The following is a 27,552-nucleotide window of genomic DNA, read 5'->3' on the forward strand; positions in this document are numbered from 1 at the left end:
GGCGGCGGCAGCAGCAGCAGCGGGTGGGCAGAGCCGCGTCCGGGCTCCTTCCTCGGCGTGTGTGACTGAGGCGGGGCACAGGGTGCCGAGGTCGGAGAAGGGGAGCTCGGCGGCGGGACCCCGGGAGCGGAGCCTCCCTCGGCGCCCTCAGGGGCGGTCTCGGGCAGCGGCGGCCCCAGGTGGGGGAGCCGAGCGGCGAGGAGGCTCCGCGCCGCCGGCCCCGCGGATCCCCCCGCGCTCCGGCAGCATGAACATCCTGCTGGAGTTCTTCGTGGTGACTTTCCGAGTGCTGTGGGCGTTCGTGCTGGCCGCGGCCAAGTGGCTAGTGCGGCCCAAGGAGAAGAGCGTGGCGGGGCAGGTGTGCCTGATCACCGGGGCGGGCAGCGGCCTGGGCCGCCTCTTCGCCCTGGAGTTTGCCCGGCGCCGGGCGCTGCTGGTGCTGTGGGACATCAACACGCAGAGCAACGAGGAGACGGCGGGCATGGTGCGGCACATCTACCGGGAGATGGCCGAGGAGGCGGCCACCGCCGCCCCCAGAGGTAAGCGCCGCGCTGCTGGGGCGGGCTCCGGGCGCTGCCCCTCGCCCCTCACCTGCCCGGCCCGGGGCCGCCTCACCAGCGGCGGGCCGTGAGAGCGACTCCGGGCCGGAGACCGCCGGGCGCGGGGGTGTCGGACTCCCGCGGCTGCCGCTGCCAGGCAGAGCCGGCCCCGTTCCCGCAGCGCTGAGCGCAGACCTTTTTCGCGCAGCCTTGGGCTCCAGCGGCGGCTCTAAAACCTGTGGCTTTTCTTAAAGCACTTTGACAGCGGTAGTAAATAACCGAGTTCTTGTGTACTGCGCTGACACCGAAGTAAATGGAAGTTTTGCTAGTTTGGGATTGTATTTGCTATTTACACTTGACTACTTGTTTGAATGTCAAAAAGCGAGTAAGAACTTTATTGCTCCCCCACCCCTTCTGTTCTCTTGTCTGTGTTCTTTAATAGCTGGTGATGGAGAGAAAGATGCGCTGCCCCATTGCAACTTGCAGGTTTACACCTACACCTGTGATGTGGGCAAAAGAGAGAATGTCTACTCTATAGCTGAGAGGGTCCGCAAGGAGGTTGGCGAGGTGTCTGTCCTGGTTAACAATGCTGGTGTGGTCTCCGGGCACCATCTTCTGGAGTGTCCTGATGAGCTTATTGAGAGGACCATGATGGTCAACTGCCACGCACACTTCTGGGTAACTATAAACTCCTTTCTGCTGCCCTTTTGGGCAGTTAATTTTGGGAAATGAACTGCTGTTCCTTAACTTCTTGAGATCTGCACTTTCTCCTTTTCATTTGCAAGCTCATTGCTTTGGAGATTTCTTATTGTGAACTAACTTTTCTGTTTAACAGGAATCATGGTATTAAGATTGCTAACAAATAGTTTTAAATCAACCGTATCCTCCCAGAATCCGGAGTTCTAAGTCTTATGCCCATTTCCGTAGCTCTGGATATGAAAACCTTTATAAGCATAACCTCTGAATCTGCTTAAAGGTTATTACTGTTAACGAATGCTTCTCAGCCTTCCTCACATACTCTTCTGCCAGTACACTAGCAGCTTTAGGGTGCTGTTTTAATGACGGCTGCAATAGCAAGCTTGCACATTTCTGGAAAAAATGTTTAAAACTTTTGCTGGAAACGTTGTTTGAATTGCCTTGGAGGCAAATTGTTGCTTTTGAAGGCTGGGAGGAAAAGCGAAAAAGATTTCCCAAGAAATCAAGCCAAGAACACTTTTTCAGGAATCCTGCGTATTTGTCCTCATAGCTTTCTCTGAGGGCTGCCTGTAGAAGTAAGAAAATCTTTAATATGGTTTCTGGGATGGTATTGTCTCCATAGCTAACAGATGCTAATCGAGGAGAACAAGCTATGTGATCTTACTCTTTTTGTCCATCTAAATCTTGTTTTCCTGTGTGGTTTATTTTTAAACCCACAGTGGTGTGGCGTTACATAAATTGGAGTGTTGAAGGAGGGCATGATGCACACTTGGGTTAGCATTAGCTGTCAGACTGAGACCATTGTTAGTATTAAAACTGCTCTTTGATTCTTCAAATAAGGTTATGAAATACACTTGCATAACAATGAAGGGATTAAGCAATCTGAAATATATTTCAACTTAAACCTTTTTTTACTGGTCTTACCTGTTCTTAATGAAATTTTGTACAGAGCTGCATCTTCAAAACTTAGAAGGCCCTCCTAAACTGAACTTTCTTAATGTGGAAGTGAAATGCTGTTTCATAACCCTAAAGGAGCCCCTTCAAATCTGCACTGTGAAACACTTAATGGCAGAGCAGTCTCTTTCCAATGTATTGTAAAGCTTGCAGAGAGAGTGCTTAAACTTCAGTGCATATGAGATGGTATGTTTAGAAACACTTGAGCTCTGAAAGTATATTTTAAGGCAATCTGAAAGGTTCTGAGAAAGCTCATGTGACTTCTTATAATTAAGAGCTCTGCACGTTCCCCTTCATAAAAGTTAAGTTGGTGCTTAAGCCAATAGAGATGTGCACTAGATTTAATGATTGTTATTGATGTGGTTTAAATGCCAAATCAACAGTTCCAAGAGCTCTAAATTATGACATCACTATGAGTTAAAATATGGGAGGATCCTAAATTCTCCAGCTGTTCTTCCTTCAGGCCTAAGTCATACACTTATTTATAACAGTTTCAGAAACCTTTTTAAAGCACTCTGTGTGTTCTGAGTCTCTTATAGTAATAGAAAACTAAACTTAGAGTCTAGTATTGCTGATTGGGTTTCCATAAGAGTTCCATTCATCCCTAAATGTTAGTGTGAAGTAACTTGAAAATTAAAAAAACAATTAGTCCAATACTCCAAGAAGGTATAGCTAGGTCTGAACTGTGGAACTTGAGAATTTGGCTTAAGTTTTTAAAGAGCAGTCAACACCCTTTATATTTAATTGAGGATCTGTTCATATGTACACTTCCTGTAGATCCTGTGTCTATGTCCTGCTTTGCTTTTCCGCTTTTCTTTTGCTGTTGGCAGAACTCTTTTCCTTGTGTTCCACTCCACAATCCCAGAAAAGGTTGGCTTGACCAATAATGGGTGGACTTCTGTTGAAAGTAATACTACTTAATTCAGAAGATATCATCTGAATCAGCTGATTTGAAGCCAACTTTTTTGATGCAAGTCAATGCTGACTTAAATAGAACAATGTGTCTAGATGTGTGAAGTCTTATATAGCTAGTCTTTTCCATGTCAGCTAAACTGGTGGTCCAAAAGCAAAGCTAATACTCTGGAGCATTATGTAGGCTTTTAACTATTCTTGGAGGGTGTTTAGTCCAAAAAGCTGTAAATGGATTTTGTAAAGACATGGCTCTTGCATGTATTATTGCTTCAGTAGTTAAGTTTCTGTACTTTCTGGGGTTTTGCTTCTTTGGGGGTTTTTTACTGTGGTGCAGGGGAAATTCTTTTTCATCTCTTGATCATTAATCAAGCCTCACAGTGCTTCTATATAAAAACTGAAAATAGGGCTCTAGTACTGTTCCCTTGAAACATCTGACATAAGATTGATTGCCTGCTCTCCATGCAGAATGCAGGTGATCTGAGCTTGCTTTTCTGTTAGCAGCTACCATCTGAAGGCTGCCCAACTTCTGCAGTAGGCGGTGACATGAAAATCTGTCACTGTTTTGCTGTTGTGACTTCAACTGGGCTGTGTACCATATCACAAACTGGCAGTCAAGAGATCCTTAGCATGCCACAGCCTAAACAGATGCTTTCCATTTTGCTGACATTTATGATTTGTGTAATCCTTACTATGAGTGTTCTATATAAACATGTCACCACTGCATCATGTAGCAATTTCCACAGCATAAAATCCACTGCAGTATTAAAAACCTGTTATTTCATGCTGTGATAACTTGAATGCTTCTGATATTGAAAACATAGGGACAAAATCCGTTCCTGGTTTGAAACAAGCCAGCTCTGGTTCACTATAATTTGCAGATGCATAAAATTGTAGCAGGAGTGTAACACTATCTTTCCTGCCGGTCTGTTGCAAGAATAATAACTTAGTTGGCTGCACTTGTCAATTATTAGAACTGAACTTCCGCAGACTAAGAAGTTTTCTTCCTGTCATATGTCAGGATTCAAATTTTTAAAAATGTTAAATCACAGTATAAGTTAAAGCTGTTGCTTAATCAGTTTTTAGGTAATATAGTTGTTTTTTTTCTTGTAGTTTTACAATAAAGCTTAAGTATCAAAATACTGTGTTTTAGATTGCACCACTGTATTGACTAAAACAACTGTACAAACTCTTATTTTTGGGGCAATTTGCGAGTCTTGCACCTACTCTAACATTATTTTCTGAAAGAATTATCTATTGATGGATAGATAGATATTAATATTGTGCATCACCTGGGAAATGCTTCTAGATTTGGTTGTTGGGGCAGGGGCAAGGGTGAGGTGATGAGCAGGGTCTGAAAATCTCTTACATGAAGGTCCTCCTGTACAACAGATCCACAGTATTGAGCTCTGAGAGAACAGTGATCTGTTTCTGACATGTGGATACTCCAGATCTTTCAGCTTCGTCTCCTCCTAGAGTTCTCTTCAACTTACCAAAAGGGGGAAGCAAAAGCATTCTCCTCTAGCTCTGTCATATAAAAAAAAAAAAATCCGTGTAGAGAGAGACTAGGACCCAGAGTTTTTAAAGCCTTGTGTACTCCTTTCTTAGCTGGAGTAGTTACATTCATTTATTTACAAATTACATGATTTTTTTTTTTTTAAATGTATGCTGGCATATCTGAAGTAATTTTTTAGGTGGCCTGCCCTTGATACAGGAAGACATAAATACTAATTAAAGAGGGAAATATTAGTAAGTATTTAGGGCATTTGTGAATAGCCTAAAAACTCTAAAATTTAAATATATCTTGGAAACATGGTTAATACAGAGTTACTAAATCAAATACCCATTTATGCAACTGCTGTTCTTATCAGCCTAATTAGACTGACAGGATTACTTGGAGAGTAACAGTGGTTTATAGTTGTCTATAATATATCAGAAATTATGTGTTGTAATTGTAGTCTCTTCAAGCTCCTTGGTGTTAAATAAAGCTCACTGATGCCTATCGTTTGTTTAGTTCAAATATGGAAGTACTACACTTAATGTGCACTCTGAATCTTCTATAGAAGAAAAAGCATCTTATGTTATTTGAAACTATACCATGCTGAGTCTTGTGGCCTATTAGCATAGCAGATTAATTTTTGTCATCAAATCTAGGATTCAGACACCTATGATCAAATACAGAGACAATATTCCACTGAAGGGCCAGGTAGCTATATTTAGTATTTTGAATGAGTGGAGTTAGCAGCTTTAATTGATTTTGATTTTTTTTTTAAATTTCATGATAATGTACCCCAAGACACACAAGTGTATTTACAAAGTTTAATCTACATGTTCTTGACTTTTTTCCATTGAAAAATGAGTTGGATCAAGTTCAAGCAAAACATATGTATGTGATCCAAAAAGTATCATCAAAACTAACTCTTCCCTTGCAAAATTGTTCCAACTACATGCCACCAGTAAATTACCCTGGACAGCACATGTGTTTCATATACTGTGGTAGCATGCTGGGTAGTGAGTATGAAGGAAAAAGCAATCATACCCTTAGCTATGGAAATAGTCATATTAGTCATACTTAAAACTTATAAGTGCTTTGTTAGGGTTCTGCTGCTCATATGTTCTTGGGTTCATTTCTCAAGAAAATTGAGGGAATCTATCAGTTAAGAAAATACTGTCTTACAGATGCATGCCCCAAAATCTGCACTTTCCCATTTTATAAAGTAATGTACTTAACACAAGTTTTGGAGAATAAATGAATGAATATATATTTCTGAAGCTGGAGTAAGGACAAGACTAGCAGTTCAGAGCTTTCCTCACAGATTTATGTCATGGTCTATGAGGACTTGTCTAGCATTGTGTCAAGCACAGTTGTCACCATTGTGCAATCTTTAATTTTGTGACCTGTATCTTACAATCTGTGTATCTATGTATCTATAATTTAGCTTTGTGGTCATATTTTATTTATAGCAATCACTCAAACTTTCAATTTTTTTGGTTAGTCTTCTCTTCCTTTTTTGGTGAGGTTACCAACCCAAACCATTTAGTTAGGTACCTGTATGTCTGAGCTTTGGCCATAGCAGCAATCTTGTATCAGTTTCAGAATAGTCACAGATGAGGATAAAAATGACTTAGGCAATGTACTCATCTGAAGAGCCATCATTCATAATTAAGCATGTTGAGATGGGGTGGTAGGTAGGTCTTAGTCTTTTGCAAAACACCTCTTCATTTGCCTTGAGTAGGAATCATATAAGTTTGAGCATCTATAATTGAGATTCCACAGTACTGCTGACTGAACTGTAGTTGTTCCACGTGTTTCTCAGCTCTAGTTTCTGAGGGCTGTTGAGGCTGTTCCATCCTGCTTCTTCATTGTCTACTGTATTTTGATGACAAATGAGTAGTTACATATTGAGGAGTCTGAGCAAAAGAGATTATAGCACTCTTAGTTAATTAGCATGATTTCCATCAGGGCTGTGGGAAATCATATTGAAGATTCTTTGAATGTGTTACAACACCAACCTTCCAATACTTTCTGTGCTAGGGCATCTTCCTTGCCTGGTAGAGAATGCTGACTTCTTTTATTCAAATGGCACCTGAATTTGTGCATTTCCCTTCCCTCTTGTTGATGATGTAAAGTATTTGATTTTCATCCCAGTTAGTTAAGAAATCTAAAATGACCATTCGGAATGTTTTTCTTACACTGCTTCAGTCATACCTGAGGTTTTTCAGTAGCTTCTCTCAGAAGTACTTTGGAATTTAATTTGCTGCACCATTTGAAAGGTATCTGGATCTTAAACTCTCTAAGAACAGAAAATAGAGATTCTCAGATTGTGACGCATTAATTGTTTGTTGCCTGTAGATGGGTGTCCAAGATGGTAGCATGAAGTGTGATCAGCCAGTTACTTCCATGCACTAAACTATATAAAGCTTGAAGAATTTAGGTGAAAACAGTAATATGTGTCACAGAAAAGCAGTGTGAAATTTCTGTTAAGAAAAGTTGTCCTGAGGAGACCATGCCAAGACTTCTCAAACTCTTTGAAATATATCTGAAGTATTAATTATTATCAGCTTGCAATTCTACAGCCATCTAAAATAAAGCTGGAGTTGCAGTATGGCTTGCAGAGGTAAGCACTTGGGATAATCTCACTCCTCAATCTTCTGTGACTTTTTCTGGGGGTCAGAGGCATGTCAGCAAACTGTATGAATATTTTCAGGATTGCTAATCTACTCTGAAAGCATGGTCCTGGATGAGCGAGCAGTCTGATGGTTAAATTCCTCCTTCTTATGGAATGAGGTAGGTCGGCTGAATAAGCACAAACCTCTGCCCTGACATTGGTCTGCAATTATGCTGCTGCCTGTGAAGGCTTTGGGGAGACAGGAAAACCTTGAATGGGATGATAGTCTTTGACGGCATGGTGCCTAACCTTGCTAGAAGCGGAAAGAGTGGCTCGTCAGTGTTTCAGTGAAATACTCATCTAAAGATTGTATGCCTTCCTTGTCCTGTGGAGGTGAGGAGGGCAATGGAGTTTAAACTCTGGATTTTTCTATTTACAAGTAACGTCCACTTTTATTTTATGGAAAACAGCTAAGTTAATGTTATGTCATTATGTTATTAACTTTCTGTAATAACCAAGTGACTACAGCAGACTCCTAGAAGACAGGTGTGTTCATGTGCTCAACGGTGGAGAAAAGCAATCCTAATTATGATGCAGCTAAGTGTCCTGCTAACCCAGGGCTTGCATCACTGCCTAAAACCTGTCTGAACTGATCTGTGAGGGTAAGCAATCCTTTTTCATAGCTCTCAGTGTCATCAATTACTCTGACTGGACAGGCTGAGGAAAGATGAATGTTATGTTTTCTAGCACCATCCCTGCCACTTTAGCACTGCAGTTCTTAAATCTTTTCTACTTTTATCTTTATCAGCTGTGAACTATTATTCTCTCCCAATGCTTCTCATGCTTTGATTTCACTTCCAGGGCTTTTGGGGGAAGGAAAGGTTTTTTTTATGTATCTCTAGTACTAAATCTTTCCACAGTTCTCTGTATGTAAAAGCCAGCACATCACTCACTTGATAAGCCTTGCTCCCTTTGACCTTTGAGGTTTCTGGCTATTGACAGTGATGGTAAAACTGAGTTACTGATACCTGTCTGTCTTTTGTAAAAAATGGCAGAGGTCTTTCTGCAAAGGCAAACTGCAACTGATTTACCTGTGATGCTATAAGCTTTTACCTGTTGTCTCAGGCTGCTTAATCCGTTTTAAAAAAATGAAAAGTCTTTCAAAATGCAGTTATAATATAGATGAGTAGACATAGACTTTGAGATTCATAGAATCTTGGGGTTTGAGGGTTTAGTTTGAAAGAAGATGTGTCACAAACAGGGGAGAGATTTACGTCTGTGCTTACACTTCTGAATGATCACCCTGTTCTTGTAAATAATTATATTAGCATAATGATTTATATGTCAGTCAAATTAACACTTGACACCAGTGAGTTATCACAACTGGGATGGGAGGGCATGGTAGGCCAAGGAATGCCAGAACAGCTGTGGAGCTGAGGTGGCTGACTTGGTGTGAGCCTTTTGAAATTCAAGTTTGTTTGGCTGTTGAATTCTGCACCTGAATGTGCCCTAGTGCTGCTTGCTTCTGCCATCTGTTTGAACTTGTGTGACAGCTTCTTGAGCACTCTCCTTTCAGTGTTGTTTTGGAAAAGCACATGAGTGTATGCTTAAAAGTAACTTGTCCAAAATTTCTGTTGACTTAGGATGAAACTACAAGGAAGCTTAGTGGTGGCAAGCTGTCACGTGGGACCGCCCCTTGAATCTGCATCGTACCTTGCTCTAGTTTTCATATTCACCTGGTCTTTGGGTGAGCCAGTTCATCTTGGCTGGAGGGCAGGGAGGCAAACTTGTCCAAATTGGTTGGTTTTTCTATTTAGAGACTAGAATCACCTCATGAACATTTCAGACTTGGAGTAGTGAGTGTGTGGGGATGAGGAGGGATAGGATAAAACCATGTAGCTTTGAACAGGGCCTCTGTGGCTATCCTTATGAAACCTCATTCTTGGAGACTTTTTTTTGGAATAGGATTTATAACCTCTAAATAGTTAAGTAGTCATAAATGGTTCCAAGCTGTAGCAAATCTGCCACTTGCATAGCAGTCTGAATGTAAAACTTGACTTCTACAGAGATGGCAGTATTTTAATTACACTTTATTAAAAACCCTTAGATAAAGGCAAGTTAGTTTTCTGTCCACATCATATAATGTTATGTTAACAGCTTTAGCTTATTTGCCTGGAACCAATACTATGACTGCTGTTGTCTATCATCAAGAGCAGTGATCTCAGTGCAGTGTACTGCACTGTTTGACTTCTTTGGAAATCAGTTGTACTAACACAGAATGTGGAAAAAATCTGGCCAGAACCATGTTTCAGCTTATGGGAACTAAGCAGTTTCCACAGGCACGCAAAGGACGTGTCTCTGTCGTTGAAAATTCACCTCCTAAGAAAGTGAGTTGTTTGCTGGTGTTTGGTTAAAATGCCTGTGCAAGCAGAATCTTTGACAATTGTATTAGTTGCTGGTTTAGTCAGTGTATTAGCTGGAGTCTTCTGATCGTTTTATCCTTTGTTGGCTTATGAAGCAAAAGTTTACCTGCTAAGACTATTTTCTGCACACTCCTTTTTTGAAGGCTGGGGAGAAGTATAAAATAGAAATATCAAAGTATTTCAAAAACCTCTAAGCTTCATGCATTTTAAAAATGCTATTTCTTGGTCAGTGAGTTACTTCGTGAGAAATTGTAACCTTTTAGGGTCTTACTGTTTCCTAAACAAATATTGAAGCTAAATCTCTATTCAACTGTATCATCTTATTTCCACTAAATGTGAAAAGGGAGGCTTTCTTTCTAAACCTGTTCTTCTTGTGAGATACTCAGTTGTAGCATAATCACTTTCTTTATTATAAAACAGATGATTCAAAACAATGACTTGGTGACTGAGTTGGGCAGTATGAGTAAAGTGACTCAGCTTCATCTACCTGCAAGTACTCTGGCAGTTGCATTGCAATGGAGGTACTGGCCTTAAGGTGTCTATAAAATGTGAGACAATCCTTTTCTGCTTAGCCAGTTCTTGAAAAGTCTGCTACATATATTATAAAACATGAATGATGACTTCACATTTTCCATAGGTAGTTCTGACAATACTGTTCTCTAATAATGTTTTGGAAACCTGTAGACTAAAATACCAAGTTTTACTAAATATTCCAGAGGATGACTAAGCTTATGGCAAGCTGGAGAAAAATGTGTATTTAAAAGTTGAATTGTGTTCTCGTTCCCTGAGCAGAATATTCTGAGGTCTTATCTAATAGTTTTTTCCTAAAATGAATTTGTTATGTGGATTTTTAACAGACTCATGGGGCATGTTTTCATTTTTGTCAAGATTATCAAATAGCTGGCAATAAATAACTGCTCTCCAAATGGTTGGACATTTGCTGCAGACTTGTGCTAATGAAAGTGAGGAACTAATGTGTTTGTTACACTAATGTCAACATAGCTCTGAAACACTACAAATCCTTTGACACAGCCATTTGTCAGTATATAAACAAGGAATTTCTAGTCACTTGACTTCAGCAGGGCTTAAACCAGCTTTTGTGGAAGGGAGTAGGCAAGTGTTAACTTCATGTATCACTTGACCAGAAAAATCTAAAGTAATTTCAGATTTGACATTTGAATAAATGCCAATTTGGTCATCTTTACAGATAGATCTGCCTGTGGAAGAATACAAGGTTGGTGGTGCTACCTATTTGGTTTGTAACTTAAATTTCCAGTTTTACAGGAGCGTAATTGTGCTGTCACAGCTGTGTTGGAGCTCTGTGTTTAGTCTTGGGTACATAGAAAGCTCAAATGCTAATATGGTAGATCTGAACAGAAGGATTCATTTTCTTTAAATTGTATCTTGCTTTTCGGTGGCTGCTGCCAACTGTGTAATACTTTAAGTTGAGTAATAACTGTGGTTTGGTAGCTATGATAGTCTGAGAGTAGAATGAGATTAATTTTATGGAGAATGAATATCAACTTGTCTAATAAAATGCCTTTGGGTGGGAGGGAAGAGGTCAGCTTTTCAGCAGGAGTACTTTGAAACCTTCAGTTCTCATGCTTGATTATGCCCTAAGTTTGTGCTGTCTGGAGAAGTCTGCAGGTATACATTTGTTTTCAAGTTCCACTTTAACCTAGACTTGCTTCTTTTGCAGTGTAAGGCAGGTTAAACACATAGCTGGGCCTCCAACAACTCTCTTGCTATGCCATCTTACCTACTGCTATTCCTTCTCATCTTTTAGATTAGTTTGGCATTTGAAACTCACAACAAACATCATCAGCAATTTATGTTTTGCACTTTGACACTGCTTAAGTAGAGATACTGTCTTTTGCCCTATTGGTTGCTAGCTGTCGAGAATCCAGTATGTGATGGCTCTGACCAAGCTTTAAACCCCATTAAAATTCAAAGTGGGCAGAATAGTTTGTGAAAGCTCAGAATATCCTTAAGAAGCTGACAAGAGAGTGGCTACTGGAGGCCTTCTAATAGCCAGGGGGATAATCATTAGTTTCTGAAAACAGTATGGTATGTGTATCTTCTGAACTCGACTGAAAATATTAATTCCACAATAAATTAATCTAGATGCTCTGTACTGCTTCATTGGGCTCTCCTTTTGTCTGAAGGGACTTGAGACCAAAGGAAAAAGAGAAATGGAAGTGGAACAGACACTGTTTCAGACAGAGCAGGATAATTTATTACAGGCAAGAGCTCCTGTTGGAGAGATACAGGAGAGATGTGGCAGAAGAATCAGCATCCTTTCTAGTTAGTTAAGTTTCTGTGTTGATAAACTTGCTGTTAACATACAGACAGAGTGCAAGGTCTCTGCTGGCCTGTGAACTACTTCCTCTATAAGAGGAAGAGGGAATGGGCTGTTGAGCAGGGAATTGGTATACTGAAGTGGAGAGTTACAGAATGGCCGAGGTGGGAAGGATCATCAGGTCCATCCCCCTTGCTCAAGCAGGGCCACCTAGAGCCAGGGACCCAGGCCAGTGTCCAAACAGCTTTTTAATACCTCTAAGGATGGAGATTTCCACAACCTCTCTGGGCAACCTGTGACATGGTGCTTCATTTTTCATAGCCATATGAAATCAAAGACTTGCAAACTGTTGAGGAAACAGATCAAAATATATAATCAGTTATGTATACTACTGCATATATAGGAAGCAGTTATACATCAACCAAGCAATATCTAGAAAGTAGACAAGTCAGTGTGCATTTATGGTAGTGTATATATACAAGCATGTCCATTAAAGGCAGCTAAATATTTCCACAGAAATAACTGGTGGCATATATAGTCATTAGACAGATTGGATACTTTACAGGACAAGCCTGACATCTGAGGAGGGAAGTAATTTAAAAAGCATGTAAATCTAAAATCTGTTTCCTCTTAGGAAGAGGAAGTTCTTAGGAGCAGAAAGGTGGAGACTGCATACCAGTAACATAAAGGATCTAAATTCCATTTGCTGGTATAGCAATAACAAGGGTAGTTTAGCTTGAATACCTGAATTTCTTCATGCCCAAAAAACATATAAAGTAGTGAATCCTCTAAAAGGAAGTGAAATGTTCTGAAGGAGAAATCAGTGCTATCTTTGGCTCTGCTCTGTGTACCTAAACCCCTGCCCTAGATAATGGTGCACTCAAAATCTAGAGTGATACAGTGTGGGGGGATGCAGAAAAGCTTTACTGAAGAGTTTGAGTAGCAGCAGAGCACTGTAAAGCTGATGTAGTGATATCTTTTCCACCTTGACTCTCAAGAGGAAAGTTTCTGAAGCCAGAATTGTATTACTTAGGTAGCGTTCTTCAGTATTTAACCTACACTTCAGATGAGAGGAAGAACAAAGCTATTTTCTACCCCAATTTGGGGTAAGACAGAGGAAATTAAGCCCTTAAAAGAAATGAGGGGGGAGACAATGTAGAGACGTGATAAGGCAACAGTAATAAAAATTTCTGTTGCAATGTCCTTCCTAAGCATTTTTCACATCCCTGTCTCTGTGGACACAGCCTTTTTCAACTAAGCCTTGTTAACAAGCTATACAAAAGGCAATTTAGTCAGGCAATGTTCAGTTGCCCTAGGCATAGCATAATTAGTTCTAGTAGTAAAGAGTGGAAATCAATGATTAATGTTTGAGAGAGAACTAGTGGTATTAGTTTCCTGTGTGCTTTTTTTTGTTTAATAGCATTACTTATCTTATCTTTACTGTCTACCCATTGTAAACAGCTTTGTGGCACTGAGCTCTGATTAAGGAAACTACTTAATTCAGTTTCATCTTTCTTCTGATATACTTAACATGAGTTAACTCCATGCAAAAGAGGAACCACTACAATAACTGAACTATTCATAGGAAAAAGTGGCGCTCTTGGCTTTAAAAATTGGAGAAATTTGGGAACTGAACCCTAAATAATACAAAAGCTAAAGAATGTAGTAACATAAATATGGACTGTAGCATACCTGTTCTTTAGGAAATGGTACGTGACAGATACTTGTTAATACTAACAAACTTCCATAAATAAGATTGCGCCTATTTTTGTACAACTTTGATGCTTCTCAGCTGATGAAATATGTCTGAGAAGCAGGGGATTTTATGTATGTAGATCCATTGTGAGGGTAGAGAAAATTACTTCTATAAATTAATAATAAATTATAAAACAAGTGATTTAAGTAATAGCTTATGCCTTTACTATATAAGACTTCATGTACTTCAGTGCAGTATTTCACACAGAGTTGGAGAGAGGAGAAAATATGCTTATTTCTCTGTAAATCAAATACAGTTTTAAAGTACCTGATGTTGCTTTTAATTGTGACTTACTCCTTCTGGGTATTACCTTCACCTCTCAAACTGAGTAGGTTTTTACCTGTAGTTTCACTCTGTCTGCAAATGTAGCCTATCCAAGGTATTGGAGAGTGTGTGTGTGGCTTTGCTTCCTTGTACTCATCATCATTATAGATTTCTTTTAAGTCTATCTTGTTCTTTCATGAGCTTCTGGTTGCAAGGCAACTGTAGCGTTATTACTGTGCATGTACGTTAAGCATTAACTGTGAGAGTAGTACAATATTAAAGGAATCCCTGTGGCCCCAAAACAGTGGGTTTTTATGAGAAGGACAAATAAAGCTTTAATGAGAAATTGAAGGTTGTGTTGCCTGCTAGGGGATAAATAATAAAGGGGTGTCTTTTGAGATGAAATATTGGAAGGTCTAGCTTTTTTTTGTTCTGAATGCAGGGTCTGTGCAAGGCACACTTGAGAACAATCCTTGAATAGTTAATACAGCCATCTACGGAAGCTTGGCTTGAGGACATCATGTTTATCTCCTGATTCTTTTCACATAAAAAGGATGTGGGTAGACCCATAAAAAATTCAGAGAAATGTGATTTTATTTTTTATTCACTACTTTAGGAAGACCGTGTAATTCTGACCTATTTTTCATCATCGTTTCTTGAGAATAGAAACCAAAGATCAAAAATTGTTCTAATTTCCACAGCTAGTCAAATATTTACTTAGACAGCAGCTAATTATCCAGAAGGGGCCCAACAGTTCTTGAAAACAGTCAGTAGAGACATCTGAGGTCCTTTAAAGTACAGCTTTGGTCTCTTGTGTTAGCAAGGTCAACAGTAGTTGTAGACTTCTGTCTGCCTGCTATGTTCAGCCTGTTACTGTTGGAGCCATGTCCTTTGTGTTGTGTGGTCTCCCTAGTCTTCAGCTCAGTACTTGATATTTTCATGTAGTCTTAGCGTAGTTACTAATCTCAATTTAGCCCATTATTTCAGTATGCTTGTATGAAGGAATTTAAGAAGGATGTGGAGGTTATATGGGAGATGATAATGCAATTACAAGTAATTATTCTCTGTTCTCTTTGGAACTAAATGAAAAAGCTAGAAGGAAAAGAAATGGTTAAATCTAGGCTGTAACTTCATGCTTTGGTGCTTGAGAAGGCATTTTCGATATTATAGCCTCTAACTTGAATAAATTTTCCTTTGAGAGTAAGAGTTCTAGGGTATATTTTCAAGGCCTCTTCTAAAACTATTTGGTGATGACTTTCAATGTTATCCTATAAGTGAGGTTTTAACTTGTGTTTATAAAACGTATTTAAAGTTGTTGTCTACTGAAATAAGCTGGGATGTATGACTGTAGCTGAAAATAACTTCAGTGTATTTACTGATAAGCTTACCATGGGGATTTTCTGCCTTTTGGCTGCCTTCCTTTTCCTTTTAACATATAGTAGTACGTTGGTGCTATGCTGCATAGTTTGGACAAACCTACTTCAGGTAAGGGTGCCACAGGCTGTCTGCAGAAGAGTTAGAGGTGCTCTTTTGTCAAACATTTGTGCATTTCTTCTCAGTTACTGGAATGGAATGAGAAATTGGGGCATGTGGAAATCTCTCTATTAGGTTCCATAGGTAGAGTGAGTGGCCACATGCTGTCCTGCACAGGAGTAAGAGAACTTGCAGCATGTTCTGCTGTGGACTGTGAAGAATAATGGGAAGAAAAGAAGTCTGAATGTCCATGCTAAGGGAGGGAGAGGAGATAACATGTATTTTAGAAAAAAACCTTTTCTTGTCACTGTGAGTCACAGGATTAGCTAACACGGATTGCAGCAAGCAGTTATAGTCTCTGGTACCTTTAGTTCCCAGAGATGTCTGGATGCAAGTCTTTGACTAACCACACCAGTTTTGCTTCTTGGATCTGGCTGAGTAGATTTTAACATGAAGTTGAAACAACACATTTTACCTGAATGTCGCATGCATTTGTGCTGTCAGGCAGAGGCCCTGGCACTCAGGAGTAGCTGTGGCTTGGGAGTAAATATCCTCTATTTTATACCAGTATGCCACTGTTGTGGATAACTAGTGATGTAAAAACTCACCTGTTTAGATAAGCCTGAAAAAAACCCCATGCTTTCCATCTTCCTTACCTGAAGGAGCTGTGTGGAAAATGAGCTATTCCTTTGGTATAAAGGGATTCCTACCTTACAGTAGTGCAGTTTGTTTATGCCATCAAAATAGTTTAAAAAGACTATTGACAGAAAGCAGAAAGTATAAAGAAACTTATTATATTGAAAAATAGAAACTTTAAGGACTTTGTGTTGGTACCTGCTTGTTTCTTTCTTTGATACAAAGGCAACTCTCTAAACATGAGGTAGCACGTACTTTTCTGCTTTGGTATGTTTTCTGCATTCAGTATCCATTGTGTTGAGCTGCATACAGCTAACATTGTTTTCTGCTTGCTTTCTTCTTTAAGAATAATTAATCCAAAATTTAATTAAAAAATCACTTTCCCAAACACAGTATTTCTTCATATTCTCATTTGCTGTATTTAGACTAATTTGTCTTGACATTGCAGCTGTGCTGTTCTTTGTGTTGCACAATCTTTTGAGTTTTGTTTCATTAAGAATGGAACTAAAGAATTTGGGGAAGGGGAGGGAAGAAGTGCTAGACTGTTAGAAGTTAATTTGCCGTAAACCAAAATGTTGAGAACAGATTACGAAAGCTATGAAGTGACATGTAAATGCTTGTTCAGTTTCACACTTGTGAGAAATAAGTCATTTAAGCTGTGTGCACGTGAAATAGATGTTTGGTTACAGCTACTGGGAATAGTTTTTTCTTACTGGTATATTCAGAAGCATAGAGGAATATGCTTAGAAGATATTGATCTCTACACTCCAAAAAACTGACAGGTTAAACTCACTTTAAAAACCAGCTCTACTCTTTGTTCAGAACAGCTTCATATGTTCTATCTATCCTACCTAGTTTCTGTGTGTCTAAAGTATATTGCAGGTTAGAAAATTCATGTTTTCACTATGCTTTTGGGATTTGGGTTTTTTCTTTCCTAAATTAAAAAAAAGCTAATTCTGGGTGAAAAGGATGCTTAACTTGCATTTCTTGATGTTAAATATTGCATAACTTCTCTGATTCTTCACCCTGATGCATCACAACGCAATTCCTTTCATCCATTATATTCTACTTATTTGTTTCTCCTCAATGTTGAAAACTGGTATGTTTGTCACGAATAAATGGTGTAGCTCTAGCTTTAAGTACTTCAACGTTTTGTTTAAATGTCTTCCTCTGCAGCTGTGAAAGGTAAAATTGAAACCTCAAGGATCAAACCAGAAGGCAGATTGTTTGATTAAATCACTTGAGTTGATTTGAATTATTTTGGGGGCCTGGTTCATGACCTCTAATGCCATGGACAAAACACATTTCTTGCTTGGTATCTTCTAACACTTTTTTTTTTTTAATGGAGGATTAGCATGTCCATGCATCACCTCAAAGACTAATGTGGGCTGTGCTACCTGTTCAGACAAATTCCAGATGGGAAGGCCACCCAGGAGGCATCTTGCCCCAAACCAGTCAAACTCTTAACTAGTTTCTCAGCAGCACAACAAGAACACAGAAGACTTCAGGTCTGGTAGGCAGATGTAGCTGAAGCTGAAAGAAACTAGAAACTAGGTTGATCTGGTTTATGTAACGTGCAGAAAAACTGGGGACCAGAGTATAGAGAAAGCTGCTTTGATCAAGAAAGTGTGCTGTGCCAGAAACTCAGGAAGAACACTGATTTATTTGGGGTTTGCTTATACAATGAAAGAGTAACTTAACTTTGGGTTTGTTTTTTCCCATCGAGAGGAGGCTGGGAGGAGCAATGGGCAAGCCATTACTCTGAGCCTGGAAATGCATCCCCCCATAGGGTGTGTCTGCCTCTGAGAGTGCTTGTTTTTAAGTGTTGACTCCCAGCTGCTGCAGATGGCTGGAGGGTGGCAGCAATCGAGATGACTTTCTCTGACACCCATTTATCTGAGATGCTGATAGTTGGCTGCAAAGTTTCCTACATGTGATAGTTGTGCTATCTTTATAGACTGCCTCAGCTTCAGGTTTTAAATGGATCTGTGGGATAACATCCCATGACAAAGTACAGGGGCCTGCTCTGAACAGGCTGCTTCAGAGCACTGAGGTCTCATGCAAAGATTTCTATGAATTGCTAATTGTCTTTAGAGCAGAGGAGCTGTGTTTTTTTCCTATGTGGCCATAAATGACTTTTTAAGAGATGACTTACATGAAGTGACTATAGTTCTGCACTGGGAGTTGTTCAGTCTGCACTTGAGATGCTGAAGACGTCACCCAAAAGTGTGCTCAACAGGCTTTATTCATCATGTGCCAATTTCTTCTGGTTGAAAATGAGTTACTTTAGCCACAAGCCCTGAAAACTCAGATTTTGTAATCTTTTTGCTTTCAAGCAGTGTAGCATAGATTAGTGGGCTTTCTGCAATTTACTGTTCTGGTTATTTCCCATATTTATATATATGACTGAAAATTCTCTTCTTCAGCCATAGCTAAATATAGACATTTATGGACACCTAGTTATAGTTCATCATATTAACAACAAAAAAAAAAAGGAAAAAACCAGTGCTATAGTAAGGGTGCACTTTATAGCTTAGTGCACTTGCCTGTTTATCTTTTGGAAGAAAACATTGATTCATGCCTTGAAAGTGGTAGGGAAAAAATCTATTACTACTTCTTTCTCTCCCCCGAGAAAAACTCAAGGCAATTGCCCCTTTCCTGTAGTTGCTGTGGTTTGCAGCCAGAGCTTCAGTCAGCATTATCCAGCTTTCTGCAATGGGAGGTGGCAATCAGTCATTCCAATGTGATGTGGACAGATAGCTGAGACATAAGTGGAAACTGATGATGGAGCTGACAAATGCTTTGGAGGGGAGTAAATTTTTAGCAAGACCGAGTCAGGGCACAGATATCTTATAGGGATAGCACAGAGCATCCAGGATAGTGTACACACCACTGGTGTTGGAGTGTGCAAGGCAGGCTCCAGATAAAGAGCACTCTGTAAAAGTTCAGTGCCATCCAAGCGAAGCCTCTTACGATTTCAGTCGGCACTGCCCGATGATGACTGGGCTTTGTTGCCATGCAACAAGGGAAGAAAGGCTGAAACTTTGTGTGCCTGGCACAGATTAGTTTAACAGCAAACTGAATTCTTGTCCGAGGCTCAGTACAAGAGGTTTAGAGATCCCTGCCATGAGGAAAGAAACAAATGCAAGGCAGCTTGCTCTGATTATTTTTTTATAATTAGCTTCGTTTTGTAGTTATGACAGAATCTAGGAGTTGTATGAATCAACAGTAAAGGCAAGGAGTCAGGAGGTCTGTTAATCTTCTATCATCTGCCAGCTGTCCAGTGAAAACACTCTTTTGTGTGGTGTTAGGAGGTCTGGATTAGTCATTTAACACCTGCAGGCAAAAATGTTGTACAGGAACATGTGAAAATCATTAGAGCAAAACTGTCCTGACGTCTATGATTGGAAAATGCAGACAGCCTAAGAATGGAATTAGATGGATTCAGCTGTAGCTTGCAAGTCTTTTAAAGAATGCAGCTGACACTACTCAGACCAACAATTAAGCAAGTAGCAAATACGTAAGGGGCATTTTCATGCTCTGAGTTTGGATACAAATTACATGGGCAGACTAGGTTTCTGGGAGGTTTAAACTGAGTGGTACTGAGTGAGTTAGACTAGTAGCTCTGTCACTAATAGACTGATATATTAACTAGGCATGTCTGTGGTTAAAAAGCATTTTCTGAAGTTCTTGGGCAATTTAAAAGTGATCTCATATGGTACACTGACAACCTAGAAACCGAAGTACATTGTAACTACACATGCCATTTTACTACTTCATTGATTTTTGTAGCATATATGGCACTCTGCTTAATACTTATTAAAATGAGAAAGTGTTGAGTCAGCTTCAAAAGAGAGATATGACAAAGGTACGTAATCTAGTAGGGGTGATCTTCTAGCAAGTACCTTCAATTTGTGGCTTAAAATTTAATTTTTTAAAGGTGTTAAGTCTGACTCAGAAACAAACTTTGTTATAATCAAAACATAAAAATTGGAGGTTAAAATGAAAGTTTCATCTTGAGACTTGCTTTGGCTTTATCTTGTTTTATTTTTAAACTTCTAAGGAATTGGTAACAAATGTATATCTTGTCTTTTTAGTTATAGCAATGTTTATGGATACTAATAGAGGTGGAAAATAATTTAGACTAGCAGGTGTTTATTGTATTGTAAGTAAAAAGTAACATCAGCAAAAACTCTACCTTTAGTATTTCTTTTAATGTAAAATGCCCAAGGTGATAAGTTATTTGGATAAAACTAGCCATATCTAACTTACGAAACACACTGTCAGTAATTAGAACTGATAATTGGTACTGATCTCAACAGAAGTGCTGGATGGTGTAATTAAACACTTTGCATTCCTTTTTCTGTCTTTAAAAAAATGTGACTTCCATCTTAAGGTCAAATTATCTCTTTCTGATAACTAGTCTCTTGCAGAAAAATAAACATCTCTGAACTCAATTGATCCTTTAACCTTAGGTTTTCTGGAGATGTAATCCTTGCTGACTTGCTGTCTGAATTCACAAACAAGCTGTAGATTTTCTGTTGGCGTTTTTGACAAACTCAGAAGTTCAAAACCAGTACAATCATTGTACTTTTATATTCTTGATAATAAATGAGAGATGTTTTGAAAACTTATTACTAATGTAGCTTGTTCATGGTATGGTGTGCTGGTTTTTTTGTTTGGTTTTGGGTTTTTTGTTTGTTGATGTTGTTTGTGTGTGTTTTGTTTTTTCACTTCTTAGACCACTAAAGCATTCCTTCCCAAGATGCTGGAAATGAACCATGGACACATCGTGACAGTTGCAAGTTCCTTGGGATTATTCAGTACTGCCGGAGTGGAGGTTTGTTAGACTATACTTTATAAAAAAATTGGCACTTCTTGGTTAGGATAAGCTTTTTTAATTTTATCAGCTAGAGAAAATGAAGTCAAATTTTCTAAGATACTTGGAGGCTGTGGTGATGGGTAGCATGTCAACACGTGGCTCCCTCAGGACTCAGGCAGCCATTGCATTCATCTACTTGGATGGTGGACGTGCCACCTCACCGAAAGCTGAGGATGGCCAAGGGTTTCAGAATGCTAAATGATCTTTGAATAAATTTAGCAACTTGAAAGTTGACCACCTACTCCTGGCAAGATCTTCTATGTTAAGCTTAAAGCCAAAGGCTTTCAAAAGTGATGTTTTCTGTTTGTTGTTTCTGTGAGGAAATGGCTGTAAACCTTCCAGAATATATGTCTCGCTTCACTAGCAGCTGTTTGAGAACTCCAGTTTGTGAGACTTGTTTGGTGCATAAAAAAAGGTTAGGATTAGAGCTTATTGTCTTGCTTTTTGGGTCATTAGTACAAATGCAAGTGTGAACAAAAAACATTCAGTTAGTAAAAATTAATTAATATGTCTAAAATAATAATGGTCATATTACCCCATAAGCACACAGGCTTCTTTGCATACAGGTAAGGCTCAATCCAGGGCCTTAAACCACAGTGTTTCATAACACAAATAGATGAAGCTGGTGTAATTCAAGCCTTTGTAGATTATTTACTGTTTTGAGAAAGCTACAAAGGATTTCCTGTGGGTGTGACCACCAGAAGAGATGGACACATCCAACAGAAAACTCAAATGCTACTGCTGTCTATGCAATTATTTTTTATTTTGCTGAATTTAGTATATTATCTCAAAGAAATATTCAAAACTCCATTATGTCTTCTGTTGAAACTAATCTTAAAAATAACACCATTAAGATTTTTATGCCTACGCTGTGCCAACTCTCCAAGTGTTTTCAAATCTGACCCAAGGTAGTATTAGGTATCTCAGTCCTTTGTTGTACCATTTATTATTAAGCAAACTGGTAATTGGAGTAACTTGTCATGCAAGCCTGCCTGATTCAAAGACTTGAATCCAAGGTAATATCCTCCTACATTCAGCTTTCCTGCTTTCATGATTCTGGGCTAATTGCCTCAAAAGTAAAGTGATAAATGAGTTGATTTGATCCTCTATTCAGTGAGTGTCTTTTGTTGTTGCTTTGAAAATCTGTGCAGAATCACCTCAGGTATGCTGGCTTTGAACATCATTCATATCTGTCCTTTCTGTGTTCCTTTTTTTTTTTTTTTTTTTGGCTTCGTTCATTGCCAACACAGGATTATTGTGCCAGCAAATTTGGAGCTGTAGGTTTCCATGAGTCTTTGAGCCATGAATTGAAGGCTGCTGAAAAGGATGGAATCAAAACTACTTTAGTCTGCCCTTATCTTGTAGATACAGGAATGTTTAGAGGGTGCAGGATCAGGTGAGTAGAATTCTCCTTCTGCTCTGTGCTTGTAGTGCCATAAAAGTATTTGAAGGTAACTCAAATGTTACCATAAAAAATATTAAAGTAAATGTTATATCTGCTTTAGTATACATTAGTGTTACTCAAAAAAGAGAATTTCTGAATTTGCTGTCTTCTGTCGTTTTGTACACAGGCAATGCAACTTTTGAGTTATAGTCTTTGTAATTTAACAGTGAATGTAAAGAAGTTCCAAGGAAAGTGAGTTAATGAACTCTTCACTGAGGTCTGTGGTCCTTTATGTATCATATCAATCTGTCTTAAATATTTCAGAAAAGAAATTGAGCCTTTCCTTCCACCCTTGAAACCAGAATACTGTGTGAAGCAGGCTATGAGAGCTATCCTTACAGACCAGCCAATGATCTGCACACCTCGCCTCATGTATATGGTCACCTTCATGAAAAGGTAAGAGCTGAAGTCTCAGTTAGTTGGCAATACAATGCACAAAATACTAGCAAAATACAGGAGCATGTCCAATACCTGAATATAAACACCCACCCGCACAGACCATGGGTGTGGTTTTGTTAGAATTCATAAGTCTCTCTCTTGGCTTGCATGCTTATAGGTAGCTCACTTGGGAAGCTGCATAAACCTGAGATCCCATGTATTTATGCATCCTTGTTTTAACCTTCTGGTATCTCCCATCTTCCTTAGATTCCCATTTTCTTTTCAACAGACTTTTATTTCCCCTGTTTGAGATTCTCTCTAGGAATGGGGCACGAGGCAGCAGACTAACATTTAACCACTTGTATCTAGAACCAGTGTGTAGGAGACCCTGCCTGCAGATTCTCCAGAACTTGCACAAATATTGTAGATGAACTGAAAACCTGCACATTTGGAACCAATTTTCAGAGTAGAAGTCTGTGGAAGGACTATTTAAAGGCGTTACTATTTTTGTTCTAATACACAACAGTTGTTTGGATAGAAACTGTTTCATCTGTAACCAGGCTGACACTTTAATGATGCAGGGTAATGCAGGAGTTGCTTCAATTTCTCTGATGCAACATCACTTGCATTCTGGTTTGTGGAGATCAGCTTCAGAGCTGTCTGTGGTTTTGTTTTAAATCTGTAATATATAAGGGGAACCTTTAAAATAGAGCGTTGTCTTATTTTCCTTCTGCGAGGGATGGTTGAAACTGAGAACCTTGGTGACTTTTATTCCACTTACAAAGTGGTTCTCCTCCTCAAATCTCTCCTGGTGGACAGGCTCACCTAAGAATAGAGGAATCTTTACTGCTCACCTCTTCCTGGAAGAGCATATATATCAATCTATTCTGCCAACAAATGGAGGCCACTGTCAGTATCTTTAAGAACTAACTTCTTCAAGCAGAAGCTCAGAGGGTGCTTCAGCGCTTCCTGCACAAGCAGTGCCTTATGCAGCAACAGTCACATCAAAGGCCCTTTTAGCTTCCAACAGGGAGATCAAAGCTTCTGCATAATCCATGCCCCAGGCAGCAGCCTTCAGATCAAAGGCCCTCCAGTCGCTACTGCACAAGCAGTACTGCTGGCAGTGAGGACACCTGTACCAGTGACATCTACTTCTTGGTGCTTCAGTGGTCATTACTCCTGATGGCTGGAATTTGTGCACTGCTTTCCACTGAATGTCTGCTGCTGTTTCCAGGGGCTGAGGAATCCCATTTTAGTCCTTCACTAGAGCCCCTGAGTGCTACTCTTGAAATAAAAACAATATATTGTGCACGAGAGAAGGGTCTGTAGCCAGGTACCTATCACATAATCACCTCTTGGAATTTTATCTGGAGGGGGGGAAAAAGGAAATTGCTCTCTTTACTTCGGACCTTTCTTTTTGAGGATGGATGATTGCGTTTAGAATATAAATCAAGGTTGTTAGACATCTGGTGATCAAAGAATGGCATTAACTAACACTAATCCCACATTAAAGAATATCTTAAATGTCTGATGACCTCTGCTGATGTGGCTTTCAGCAGATGCTTTGCCTTGAGTAGACCTTCTGTGATGCCCTTGCCCCATCACCCCACCCCTTTCCCCCCCACTTCTTTAAAACAAGCTATCACACTGCTTGTGAAGAAACAGAAAATCAGGTCTAAGCTGGAGGGATTTGAATAAACAGCTTCTTCCTTTCTGGTTGCCTTTGTGGTTGGGACTCTAGAATTTCAATTCTCCAAGTATCCCTGTGAAATAAAAATCCTTTAAGTCTTTAAGACTCTAATAGCTATTATGTTGCTTTTAAGGAGACCGAGTACATAGTACATGTAAGTGCATATACTTACAAGTATACGTAAGCAGAGGTTTTGTTTTATGCTGTCTAACAAATTTATAACCTCTTTTCCACAGTATTCTGCCATTTGAAGCAGTTGTATGCATGTACCGATTTTTGGGAGCAGACAAGTGTATGTATCCTTTCATTGCTCAACGGAAACAGGCTACAAACAACAATGAAGCAAAAAATGGAATTTAACAGTTTTGGATGGACTAGCCTTTATAGGTGAATGCAATAATGTTACATGACTGAATTGCGAAGTGCACTTGCATCTAACAGATGCAAATGTCAGCATCTTAATGTGGCATTCTCTTGGGTCCTAAACCTGTGTGTTGAACTCTAAAAATCAGTGCGTTTTTATATACTGTAAATAAAACTGACTAGAGTACTTGGGAAATGTGATAGGTAAGTCAGATGAATTTACGATGTAGCTGCCACCATTGTCCTTTTAGAATATCACTGTATGTACAGTAAACTAGCCATACTACTTGTAGGGATGCACTGTGTGATATCTCTTCCTTAGCCTGCCAAGGCTTCTCAGAGTTGTCTCCAACTAGAAGATGCAATGTTTCAGAAATGGTTTGACTTTCCCTATGTTAATTGGAAAGGGGGAGGGAGAGAGGGAAATCTTGTCATTTAAGCTACTGCTCATGATTTTATAGTAAATTCAAGGACAGTTTCTGAATGCATCTCTTCACTCATTCACCCAAGCTCTCTAAAGGACACATGGCCAAATCGTGGTGTAATTCTCTTTTGTTGCAACTGTCTGTTCTATTTAAACAAAGATTAAAAGAAATTTGTAAGTCTGCCGATTCAAAGGATGTCTTACATACTGTCAGAGCAAACTTGTACTGGGCATCTGTTTTTTTAGGAATTCAGTCAGTGATTTAAGCTGACTTTTTTCAAGTACCTTGATTTGAAATATGCTCTGTTCTGTTTCCCTTTATATGTCAGAGTCCAGTTTACTGTTGTGGACTACATGTTTCTTTTCTTCCTCCTCATTCTTACTTCTGACAGAGTTCTCCCACCCCCCAAGGAAGCTGTTGTGTTAAATTCTGTAACTGGACTTGTGCCTAAAAGACAAAGCAATTTAGCTGAGATACTTACTGTTTATGTAAGTGCTGGTCATATTCCAATTATTAGCAAAGGAAAAATAGAATAATGCGTGATGCAACTCTACATGCAGAACATGAAAGGTTGTAAAGATTTTTTTTGAGCCGTACTCACATTGTAGAACAGCAAATGACATTTTTACAGTATTTTTTGTAAAGCGAACAATTTTGTGCCTTGAATTTGGTAATCTGTATTAGTGAAGCATTGTAAAAGTGAACTTCTACCTCTGTATCTTAATGTATACCATCCACTTGTAAACTACTATCACACAAATTGTGATTACTTTTTTAGAATGTCTTGTTAAATAGTGACCAATGCCTGTGGTTATTAAAGTGAGCCACCTTTTCCTTAAAACAGCGATTGGAATGTTTCCTTTAAAGACTGAACTAACACAAACTACTTGTGCCTGTTCTGCAGCTCTCTAGTATCAACACAGATCAAATATTTATGTCTCAATTCCTGTATCCACTTCATCAGCTACATGGTTTACAGTGTAATCTCTATAAGTCTATTGGTAAGTACTGTGAAATTAGGCTGTAGGAGCTGACAGTTTTGTCTATCATCTAAACTCATTGAAGAAATAACTGGTCAAAGAGATATTGAAGAATATTAATTTTGGTGTTCTATAGATCTGCATTCAGATCTATGGAAAAAATGACCTGGGGTAGATGCAGTTGTAGTGAATTAAAAAGTAAATGGAGTTTCGGTACAGCTTTAGTTATTACTGCATACACATAACACATATAAAATAAAAAATCAGTATCTGTGTCAAGAACAGTGTTGTTAACTCTGTTTAGAAACTAATTGAAAGTAGAAGAAACTGTTTACATTAACCCTGACTCCAAATTCCATGTTCTTTTGAAAAAGTCTTTTAATGACTTCCCCAGAGCCAAATTAACTCCCAGCAAAGTCACTAAGAGCAAATACAGCAAATTTCATTCTATTACATAGCATCATTTTACTGCACATTTGTTTTTAAGATGTCTCAATCTTTACTGCTGTGTCAGACTAAGAAGCAATTTTAAAAGTTTGATGTATTGATGCTTAAGACACTTAATCAGACTGAATGAAAAGGAAAAACAAGAAGCTGATCAGTAATACCAAGGTTCTGTAAAACATCATGCCACTTTCAGCGGTTACAGACTTACTTAAAAAAGCAAGTTTCAAGGCTTGCAGAGTTCTCCTTTAATTACTGAATGGGTGGTTATCTTGGTTTCTCTAAGGTTACTACCTTTTCTCTCAGTTTTTCAAGTGTGTGGCTGAAGGCTGGCTTGTGGCTGGTGCACTCTAAGTATGTTTCTAACACTTTTTATCTCCTATTCAAAAGTCATAGAAAGGGAATACCAGATACCTTGTCGATCTAGTGAGACTTGCTTAAGTGCTTCTGGGGAGCACCTTTAGTCTGCATAGTGCTTGTCTTGCAAAGTGGGAGACTGAGCATAAATTCAATTCAAGCCTCCAGAAAAATTCAATTTGCTAGCTTTTCTGATACAGATGAGCTGTTTTTAAAACAATACTGAAACTTCTGTCATCTCTAGTCCCACCGTTTTAAAAAAAAAATGGGGCACATAGAGAAACTAATTACCTGTCCAAGAGGCTTCCCAGTTGTATGGGTGACTCCTGTAAAGCAGGAAGAGAAGATTTGTGCCTGAGGATGGAGTGGGAACCAGGGTATTTCCTGTTTATATTACCCTAAACTGCTGCAACTACCATGTGATGCTGAGTGTTTCCTTTAACACTCTGATCAGAAACTATGAGAACTGCTATGTCTCTTCAAGGCTGTGGCTAATAAACTACACTGACTTTATGGTGAAATAATACAGTC

At 39.1% G+C, this 27,552-nt stretch overlaps 1 protein-coding gene across 1 annotated transcript; it reads left to right on the forward strand.

The window, feature by feature from the left end:
• On the forward strand, window positions 1–26,081 carry RDH10 (retinol dehydrogenase 10). The gene is made up of 6 exons (XM_051769053.1): window positions 1–539; window positions 982–1,217; window positions 20,800–20,898; window positions 22,191–22,336; window positions 22,649–22,780; window positions 24,689–26,081. The coding sequence occupies exons 1-6, from the start codon at window positions 248–250 to the stop codon at window positions 24,810–24,812; spliced, it is 1,029 nt and encodes a 342-aa protein (XP_051625013.1). The 5' UTR covers window positions 1–247; the 3' UTR covers window positions 24,813–26,081.
• Window positions 26,082–27,552: the final 1,471 nt, after the last annotated feature.

This window comes from Manacus candei, unplaced genomic scaffold (genome assembly GCF_025592945.1).
Source record: "Manacus candei isolate 608988 ecotype Guabito, Panama unplaced genomic scaffold, ASM2559294v1 h1tg000008l, whole genome shotgun sequence".
Taxonomy (NCBI): Eukaryota; Metazoa; Chordata; class Aves; order Passeriformes; family Pipridae; genus Manacus; species Manacus candei.